The 10,453-nt window shown below is 49.3% G+C and overlaps 1 protein-coding gene across 3 annotated transcripts in view; it reads right to left on the bottom strand.

The window, feature by feature from the left end:
* Positions 1 to 3,581: 3,581 nt before the first annotated feature.
* The window catches only part of SEC31B (SEC31 homolog B, COPII coat complex component), a 30,489-nt gene continuing 23,617 nt past the window's right edge, over positions 3,582 to 10,453 (bottom strand). For all 3 annotated transcript variants that reach the window (XM_068689659.1, XM_068689661.1, XM_068689660.1), the window contains 5 exons: positions 9,491 to 9,543; positions 8,107 to 8,253; positions 7,562 to 7,678; positions 6,166 to 6,237; positions 3,582 to 5,408 (listed from right to left, as the gene is read on the bottom strand). In XM_068689659.1, coding sequence (XP_068545760.1) covers positions 5,229 to 5,408; positions 6,166 to 6,237; positions 7,562 to 7,678; positions 8,107 to 8,253; positions 9,491 to 9,543 — 569 coding nt within the window. In that variant the 3' untranslated portion in view covers positions 3,582 to 5,228. The remainder of the gene's footprint in view (positions 5,409 to 6,165; positions 6,238 to 7,561; positions 7,679 to 8,106; positions 8,254 to 9,490; positions 9,544 to 10,453) is intronic.

Here is a 10,453-nt window from a genome sequence, read left to right as displayed (position 1 = left end):
AACTAAGTTACTGGCCATCAGATCTGTCTCGTAGTCAATATTTGTAAACCAATAGCCAATGCAATAAATCAGTAGCTAAGTGCTTGCAAAATGCTGTTGTGTTGGGTGTTTTGTTTGTCCAATTCCATGTGCAGATGTATGTAGTTAAAGTTCTGGAGACTACAACACAGACACTTACTCATCTGTTTAGCACAAGGACAGCTGACCAGTTCCCTCCACCTCCACCCCTATCATGATAGGAAAGGGTTTGCTCTCTTGGATGCAGCCTCAGGCAAGCTCAAACTGCAGTGCAGCTGTGAGAAGAAAAGGAGGTGAGAGGGGGCAGATAGAGGCCCAAGTGCCCATTTCAGAGGTGACACACTAAGACACTCCACAGTCTGTATGTGTGTCTCAGTTATAAAATATCCCCTTCATCTCAGGGCTGTTTTGATGGGGCTGGGAATTCAGACCTAGGGCAAGCTGAGGTCCCACCAGAGCAAGAGTATTCACATGAAGCAAGAATCTGGCAGTTCAAAAACTGAAGAAAAAAAAAAATCTTGGCCTATTCTCAGGGAAAGCTGAAACACTTCTGCTCCAGACACAAGCCACCAGCTGTGTGCACAAAATTCCTATTAACACAAGGACCTTGCCCCAGGTCTCCCTTGCATCTCTGGCACCACCTCGCCCTGCTCCCCGGGGTGGGAATGCATCCTTAGGCAGGAAAGTAGAGAGCTGCAGAGAGCCTGTCACCTAGCAGAGAAGAGCTTCAGAACAGGCTAGCTTAGGGGCAACCACAAGGCAGAGAGGACAGCTTCCACCCCTTGTCCCTCTGTGCTCCCCCATTCCACAGCCAGCTTCAAAAAAGAAGAAAAGGGGAAACTGTGGAAGCTGTTTCCTTCCCTCCCCTGCCTGTGCCATTGCCCCACACAAGTGCCCTGTGAAGACTGTGGCGCAGACCAGGATGCGCCCACCAGGCAGGGCGACGCCAGTTGGCGAAGGGGAACAGTGTCCCCATCCCTCCCCAGGCCTGCTGGGGCGAGGGGGCACACAGGGTGCATTGGGAGCATTGGGAGCAGGGGCCCCACCGCCGCATGCTTCTTTCTCTGGGACAAAATGGCGACACCACAGCTGCAAAATGTGCTGACCTCAGCAGCGGGTCGGGGCCCAGAGGGGTCCCCCTCCCCAGCAAAAGCAGCCCTAGGCAGTAAAGGCACTGCAGCCATTGTGTGGCAGGATTGGATGCTTCCATGTATTCATTTCGCTTTAATGAAGGCGCATTCCTCAGAGGAGAAATATTTACATTCAGCTTCCCAGGTGGTCACCTTCGCCCAGATGACACACAAACAGGCAGCCCCCCGCTCCCTTTTCCAATCCAAACCTCTTTAGAGGGCTCAAGGAGGAGGGGAGCAAGGGGAGGGGGGCTGCTGGGGGCGCAGAAAAGAGAAGGGAACAAAATGCTAATAAATCAGCCAGCCAGCCCTTTTCCCCTCCCCTCTGTGGAGTCAATGGAAAGTGTCATTTCACATGCTAATCCCCCTCCGCTCTCTTCACAACACCTTTTCCGAAAAGTGTTTGGGAAAAGTCCTTGTGGCCCGTTTACAGCTCCCTGCCGCTTCGGATTCCTTCTTGTCTAAGGCCGCGGCCCCCGTGTGGGTCTCTCCCTCCAGCAGGGCTCCTTACAAAAAAAAATCTCAACAAAGACTTTGGAGTTCATCAGCCTCCCACTGAAATTCACAGCTGCTGAACAAACTAATCCCCTCTCTTGGCCTTTCTTCCTTTCAATGGGTTCTTGGCTTCAAAGACACTTTGGGAAAGGACTTTGTGGGGACTCACACTGCTCCCTCAATAGAAGTTAGTGCAAGCATTATCTTCAGAGCAAGTGGCTTTACAAACAAATACTGCCTAACAATCTCTGCCCCTCCAGTTCCCCCAAACACACACAAGCCTAGCCTACAGACATGATGTTATCTGCAACAGGATTAGAGCTCTGTTCTCCATGCCCAGGGATCCCTTCCTCCTGCCCCTCCAATTCTTTGTCAAACTGGAGGCCTTCTCACCCAACAGAAACAGCAGTGCAGGGACGCTGCAGCAGCATGTGCCCACATGGGAGGCATGGACAGGCTGCTGTCTGTAAACCAGAAGCTGTTGGCAGCCAGACAGTGCTGTACCTGGAGCAGTGCTTTCCAACTGCACCTCTGAGGCAGCAAACAGCACTAGGGCTGCAGAGACTGAGGCCTGGCCTCTCCGAGCCCCTTGAGTGGGTCCCCTCACTACCACCTGTTTGGTTACCCTACCAAGAGTTTTAGGGGCAGTGCTCACTGCAGTAAACCTGAAGCAGAACTGAGCAATGGGGAGACAAAGGGGACAAGCAGGAAGGACTAAGAGCAAAAGCAAGGTAAGTAGGCAGTCTCTGCACGAACCCAAGGACAGCAGGTGCAGTGCGTGCTGGAGGAAACGGAAACCAAATGCATCTGAGAAACAGATGGAAAAAAATCTAATTTCCCAGTGGTACAACAAGTGGCCTGAGTTAAAGCAAATAGGCTGGACTGCACAGGGTACCACAACTAGATCCAGAACAGCAGAATCCAAGGGTCACGACACAAGTACAGCCCTTGAAAATCAGCTTGCATCTCCCTCGATGAAGGAGAGCTGGGAGGCCAGATTGGTTGCTAACTGCTCCTGCAGCACTGCAAGGCTCCCTTACACCTGGCATTTGCCCCTGCACACAGAATTGAAAAAAGGTTGTTTTTCCTTGAATGTGTGTATTGTATCTCTAATAGCCCAGAACCCGCATAAACCATGGTCCCTTCCTAACAGTGGCCAAATCTTCCTCCATCCAAACAGTGTTTCTCAACTTTTATTTCCTCCCAAATCATCCCAACCAAAAGACGGGTAATATAGTCCCTCATACTTCAGTTTCATGTCTTCTGACTGGCTGGCCTGTACAAATACAATAGCAAGCCAGCTAGCAACATTTTTTTTTTAGTACTTATTTTTTTGATTCTTCCCTCTTTATCTCACTACTGTTCCACCTCAGCCTTCATACCTTCTTAAAATCTTAGGTGAAATCAGCCAAGATTCAGAAGTTATTAATTGGTGGCAAGAACTGCCAATTCAATGGTATACATTTGATTTCCACAAAGAAGGTCAGATCCTAGTGCTTGTTTAAGTATCATGGCTTCAGTGGCGTAACAGTGGTTTTTAACAGGAGAGGATCTCATCAAGGGCTCTCTTTACTTACTGATATCCTTCCAACTCCTGATTCCAAGTGCAAAATCCTCAACACCACTGGGATTCCCCAGGGGAACCCCAGCATTGCAGGGATCTTCTTGTATCTGAAGCAGAAGGACAGTAACAACTGAGGAAGGTATCTTGAAGAACAGTTCTCTGACCCTGCAGCCCTGTGGAGCAGGTAAGACCTGAGATCTCAAACCAGGATGTTTGCTGCCCACACCCACAGAGCCCATGATCTGGTTTGCCCCACATCATTTTTTGAGCTGAGAACTCAGTAGGAGGCCCTGAAGACTGAAAGAAGCCCCCCTGTAACCAGACACGACAGGCAACTGCCTTTAGGCCCAAGCCTAAGAAGAAAGCTAGAAGCGTCACAAAACACAGCTTTTATTTCACTGTTCTGTAATCTCTCAGTGCATCAAAGTGCAGCAATAGAAATATAACACAGCAGCAACAAGGAGGCACTTTGACCTGCAAAGGAGAGGATGAGACATACCCTCTCCCTCCCTTCTCTGATTCCCCTCCCTCCGAAGTCCCGTGGTAGAGCAGGCTGATCCATGTAAGTCACTGAACCACAAACCCACGATGGCATTACCACTCTAGCAGCAAGCAGAGGAAAGCAGGGGCTGGCTGCAGTCAAACACTGGGAAGAAGCCTCACTCCCAGCTAGGGTCCAATTGCTCTGCCCAGCTAGCATGAAAGATGGCGAGAGAGGAAGACAAGGGAGGAGGAACAGAGGGAAAGACAAAAGTGCCCTAAAATCCCATCTACCTTCCCAGATTTCTTCCACAGGACTTCATGCATTTGCTTCATTCATTTATTTTAGCCCAGAGGGAATGCCACAGTAATTAGAAGCTTCAGTACAGCCAAGTCCTTGGGACCTGACAATGCCACCTCCTGCAGCACATTTCTACCACCACGGTGCCAAGGGGCTTTGAGAACCACCTTTGCACATACCCATTGCCACAGGCAGAATGAACACACCACACTTGGAGCAACAAGCTCTCTCCTCCTGCTTGAGTTTGGGTCAGTCTGAGTAGCTCAAGGGGATACTTAAAGGGACCTGTATGACTCCTGCTGCTTCTAAAGCCCTTAGACTGCCCGGAAATCCCTTTAGATACCAGCAGCTGGCAACAAGCCAACCGTGCTAGCATAAAGGAAGTGAAAAAGGCCAGCTAGCCAGTGCAGCTTTTAGCCCAGACACACAATGCTACTGGCTCTGGGGAGGAGCACACAGAGCAGCCCAACTTGTCAGCATTCCTGAATGGGAGAGTCCCAGGAGCTGGAAGGGTGAAACCAGCCCTGGGTCTGAAACAAAGGCTTAAGCCTACAGCTTATGGGGGAAAAAGGGATACTGGAGGGTGTGGGGGATAGTTGGGTCTCCTGATTACCCTTCTAGGAAAAGAGAGGGCTGGGTGAAGGTGAAAGAGAGAACCAAAGCTATCCCAGAGCAGGCTTGCAGTTAGCCCTAGTTGTAGCAGGTATGAGAACAGAAGGGCAAGAAGTGAGTCAAATATTAGAATGAAGTTAAAGAAAGAACCAGAGGAGAGATCCTGGCTGCAGCCCAATGGAGCAGAAACACCACAGGTCCCAGGGTCCCGTGCTGTCATGAGGCAGCCGGGAATAGAGCCCGAGGTGCCAGCCCTGTTTGTCTCTTATTGAAAAGCAGTGTCAGCCTGGGAAGGAGGAAGTTCCCCCTTTGTGCTGGGGGAGCAGGGAAGAGGTACACAGAGCAGTTCTGGGGGGAATCTCTGCGTAACCTGACAACCTGAAATTGAGAGCCCTGGGTTGGGAAGTAGCTTTGGGGGTATAGCAGGGAGAGAACAGCCTCCAGGAGACCCACAGTCCAGTGGGCTTTCTGGAGAGCAGATGGGGCCAGGAACGCTGGCTCAGCACAGTTCCAGGCGCTGGCACAGACATTTCTCCAGAGTCAGAAGGAGAGTCCACAACCTGCAGCACATCGACAGGTGAGGGAGTCCACCAGCTCTCAGCATGCACTGCACCAGCTGCTCCGCACCTTATACGTTCAGCTTGCCAGCAATGGTCATGAGGACTTTCAGGATGGGCATGAAACCAGACACCTCACTGAAACTGCTGCTGCTCACCACCTGGGTGTGAACCAGGAGACCCTGTTGGTAGTTCCTAGCTTCAATGCAGTGGGCAATCTCATGGAGACCCATGAGGATGGTTGGAGAGAGCTGTAGGAAGGGAGTAGAAACAAGTCAGAATGCCCAGCACTGTTACACAGGCCCCCGACTCCCTCCATACCCCTCCCTCCTGATCTCTACCTAATCCTCACGAAACGCAGCACCTACACAGCCAAGCACTGGCAGGAGGAATAGCCTGCTCTCTCCCTCAGTTTCCCAGCCCATGACAAATATTAAACCAATACCCAGGCTGGGTTACAGTGAATGCAGGTCCTAGGTAATACCATTTCAGCATTAAGTGAATATCTGATGTATTTGTGGAGGTCAAAGGTCCATCTAGCACAGAATCCTGTCTCTGTTCAAGCATAATTTGGACACTCAGGGAAAGAATGTATGTTACAAGCATTCTTCCCTTGACTGATAACCCTCCAGCAATTGGCATCAGCTGTTTCAGTTTTCCAAGCTAGAGGTTACACTAGATTCACACTTAATAACCACCCCAAAAACATTCCTTTAAAACTTCCCATTCCCATCTGGAACCTGTCAATATATCAGTATCCTTCCTGGGGGAAAAGTATCCTGCAAATACCTCCCCAGCTTTTCCTTACGTTATATCTGAGCCAAGGTTAAGGGAAAAAAATGTATAAGGCAGGCTGGATTCAAGGAACATGATAAGGTTTGGCAATCCCTAGCTTTCTTAAGAAGATATGTGCTGGAAATACTGAGGCAGACACCAAGGCCCACAGCCCAGGACAGAGGTGGGACCAGGAAACCAACTCAATCACAGGGAATGGTGGCACCTACTTACCGCCTGCTCGCGGAGCTTCTCGTACAAGGTCTCCAGCCGCTGCAATGCATCCTCCAGCTTTCTTCGAGTTTTCTAAAGTAAAATAGGTATTGCTAGCTCTGCCAGGGATTAAAGCCCACTGCTTCCAGTATCAGTTTGCTCTTGTTCAGCCCTCCCCTCTTTTCTTCCCCACAGCATCTTGCATTTCAGCAGCATCACAACCTCTGCCAGACAGATTACAGCCAGAGACTGTGATACAACCAGCCACGACCTCACTGTGCACGTATTTATGCACATGTTCTCTTCCCAAGACAGGAATTTGTTCCCATCTCCCAGCCTAGACATTCCTCCCTTGTAACAGTGTTTGCAGACTACACGACAGAGCAACTACTAGAAAGGAGGGAATATACTTTTTAGTCCAGGCAGCCACCAACAAGAGGATCTGAGTACTGACGAACTGGTGGGACTGACCCCATTGGGGTCCCACCTTGGATAATCCACTCACAGGTACATTATCATTATACTGTGGATAGAAATACCTGTCTCTGGGCAATGCTGGGACAGGCCTGGCACGCTCAGGAGCTCAGGTGCATTGTATTGCTGTACAAATCCAGCCCCACAACTTCCATGTCAGCTTAGAGCTAGAGAACATTAAGCCCAAGCCACAGGTCTTTCCATCCCTAGAGGGAAACTTTAGGTTATCTCCCAGAAACTGCTATACTGCACTCCCGGAATGCACACAGCAAACATGCTGAAACTACTGTTACACATAAGCTGTCTGACCCCAGGACAGTTTGACAGGCAGGGCTCAGTGCTTTTCCCAACACCTACTAAGTAGAAGTCACCTGGAAGGCTTCACAGTAACCCTAAGGTCTGGGAAGACCTTACAGCTTAATATAACATGATGTGTCAAACACTGTTTTGCTTCTGAACATAGCCTGGCCTGATACATTCATGTGATGCAGCACACGTGCCAACAGCCTTCCAGGAGCTGAGGTGGAGAAATTTCAGTGACTCAGACACAAAGATTGTCTGGCTTTCTCTCTCAGCCTTTCTCTTTAAGCTCTGAGGATGGCTGGCAATACCAGCTCTGCAGGAACTATCTGCAGATCAAGCCAGTGAAAAATGAAGCTGAATCAGCTGGGTCATTCCTTCTGCTTTCCTCAGAAAAAAGAGCCAGTAGGACAGAACCATTGATCCAAATAGGCAATGAGAAGTACTGGGTAAATCCTAGAGAATGCACCTCAGATCCCATGAGACGAACAAGCCTATAGCACAAATGAAGGAGGCAGATGGAGATTAACCTCACTATATGGAGACGACTCTCCCTCTCTTACCCTGACCAAGGAAGGAAGTACATAGAAGTCAAACATCAGTGAGGACAAACAAGCCAAAGGCCAGAGAAAGGAGGACTTACGGGATCAGTGGCAACAGCAGAGCAGCGCTGCACCAGCCCTTCAAAGGTAGTCTTCAGCCCCTGGTGCTCAGGCGGCAACTCCTTCCTCTCAACTCTCTCTGCAGGTAGCTGGTGATACTGCCAGAGACAGAAGCAGCTGAATGAATACAACAGGAACATGTAAGGCTGGAGCAGACAAATTCCCCTTCTGCAACTATGAGCAGAAAGAATGTCACCCCTTGGAAAATCCAGAGAATACCTGGAAGCACTGAGTTATATTATCATCCTCAGACCGCAGTATAGCGTCAGGCCGCTGTGGATTCCCAACTCTCAGCAGGCCGACAGCCAGTCTGCTCTCCCTCCCTCCCAGCCATACCCAGGTGTCATTTTCCACCCTGGCAGCAATTCTAACTATTCCTCTAACACTCAGGCAGAGATATGTTACAAGGACAAAGGAGCAGGCACAAGCCCTGCAGCTGCCAAGCAATAAGAATCTCAAAAGCCAAGTTGTTTTTCTACTTGACAAGGAGCTGGTGGCTGGGGAATACCACACTTTCCTTGGATACCTGCAGGCTGCCTTCCTTGGGTGCTCCTGGGGGTGACTGGCCAGATTCCTGCAACCTGGAGAGTGAAGGATGGATCCCTTGGGGCTCAGTGGGAAGGCTCATTACTGGAGCTGTGATGGGAGCTGGAGGAGTAAATTTCTCAGGCAACTGTCAGCAAAAAAAAAACAAGAAAGATTAAAAAATAAAAAAAAATCACACAAAAAAACAAGTCCAAGGAAGAAGGGTTGGTTACACTCTCCACAGTCAAATTCAACATCCTTTCTAACTTGCAGAGAGCCCAGTTCTCAAGATGTGTAACACATCCCTGTTCTTTGAAGCCCCCTGACTCAAGAGCATGGGGCCCTTCCTCTTGCATCCGAGATGAACAGTCAAAGCAACAGCAAGAAAACCCCTCTGGAATTGTTCAATCAAAGAGATCCGTTGCCCCTGAAAGCACTGGTCCTCAGAAAGCCGCCTTGGCTCTGCGACGGCACGAGTCCTGAATGTAGAGATTAGCAGCAGTAAAGTGTCCAACAGAGCAAGTGTTGAAGAAAATCCCACGACATGGGGGGAGAATCCTCTTGCAAACACTTCATCGTGCCCCTGCTAAGCCAGAGAGTCAGGATAGATTCACTCTGACAGGGCTAGATCAAAAGGAGATGGCTTTAACAAGAGGCTAATCCTGTTGTAGTGAGCACAGCCTGAAGCAGGTTCCCAGCTATGCTGCCAGAAAAAGGGCGAGAAGTCTCTTCCAAGCTAAAGAAGAGGAGTGGGGGGCGGGAATGGTGCCAAAGAAGCTTCTCATTGCACCTGCCAGCAGGCAGCAGTAATAGAAATGGGGTATTGAGAGCATTTGTTGCAAAATAGCTCAGCTTACAGGTCCTCCAGTGCAATCACTACAAGGTGGAGAGCAGCAAGGCAAATGTGGCACACAGCTCAAAGCTACACCTGTCCCAACTTCTTTCAGAAGGTGCCATCTCAGCACCTAAGGAAAATCACCGTGGGTCTCACCGTGCTGAGGGGAAATGCTGCCCCCAACAGTCAGGTGTTAATTTAGCATGATCTTTCAAGCTGCATCAAAAAAGGTGCATGGGCAAGGGGTTAAGTTTAAATCTGTATTTCTAGCAACAGGTGACTGTAGTCAGCCTGGGAAGTACTGAGAGAAGATGCAGCACCACCACCAACATAAACACGGTACAAAACAGCCACCCTGGATAACGGTATGTGAGTTTGGATGGCAAAGAGTCAGGATGATTTAGACTGCAATCCTAGTACTGTATATCATGCAGGATCATAATGGAATGAGAGGTGCTGAGCGTGACAAGGAACGGTTAGAGGAATGCATCTTTTGCATGCAGCTCCCTGGGTAAAAGGCAACCAGCACATATTCTAGTCGAAAGCTTACCTTTTTCTTCTGAAGGCCTCCTCTTACAGATGGATCAGTCCAAGATTCCTGAGCTGTCAAGAGACAGAACAATACACAGATGTCAGACTAGGAGAAGATGGCCACAGCTGCAATTCATGGTTTGGAACTCCCATCAGCAAAGGGCCCATGTCTCTAATTCCCCCATCACTGCACCTTCAGACCATTTCATCTGAGGAATTTGAGTTTCAGTTCACAGACCCAAGAACTGCTCTTGATTTCCTTTCTCCTAATTACCTTCTCAGCATCTGAATATGTACACAGGCTTCAAGAGGTGACATCTGATCAGACTGTCCTGGTACCCCCCTAATCCCACACAGAAAGCCTTTTCTTCAACTACCTGAAGCCTTCCACATTCTGCACAGGCTGCAGAAGTCAGCCTCAAGAGTCAGGTCTGGATGTTAGTCAGGACCTGCATGTGGAATCAGGGATTTCCTGGGGTTCCCCAGATAGAGAATCTAGTGCTGTGGTTTTTCAGCAAAGGCTACTCTATGGGTGAAAGGGTTTCTCAGGAACACTTACAGGAGTGCCTCACTGTGGAAGTCCACAGCAGTGCAGGTTACTGTGATAGAGGAAGACTTCAGAGGTGGGCTGAAATTTTCCCTTTCCAAAAGGATACTCAGGAACAAAGCTTACTAAAATTTGCTGCCTTCTCAGCTAGAAAGGAACAGACTTGGCCAGCAAAGTTCTTGGGAGCAGAAGGGTGTCTCAGCAGAGAGTCAGTGGTACCTAGCCCTGAACCTCACACTAGGTAATTAAAAATCCATCAGACAACACGACATCAAAAGACATTCAACCACACTTCATTTTGCTACAGCCAAATTCCAACTACCTTGTCTATGGCTGTCTTGTAAGGGTACCTGGATCTCTAGACAGAACCCCAGTGCTTCTTTTGTCATGCCAGTATTAATAACCTCAGGCCCACGAGACGAGCAGAATCTGTGA

Source organism: Anas acuta, chromosome 7 (genome assembly GCF_963932015.1).
Source record: "Anas acuta chromosome 7, bAnaAcu1.1, whole genome shotgun sequence".
Taxonomy (NCBI): domain Eukaryota; kingdom Metazoa; phylum Chordata; class Aves; order Anseriformes; family Anatidae; genus Anas; species Anas acuta.
Note: the sequence above shows the minus strand (reverse complement) of the source record. Positions and strands in the feature narration are given on the sequence as shown.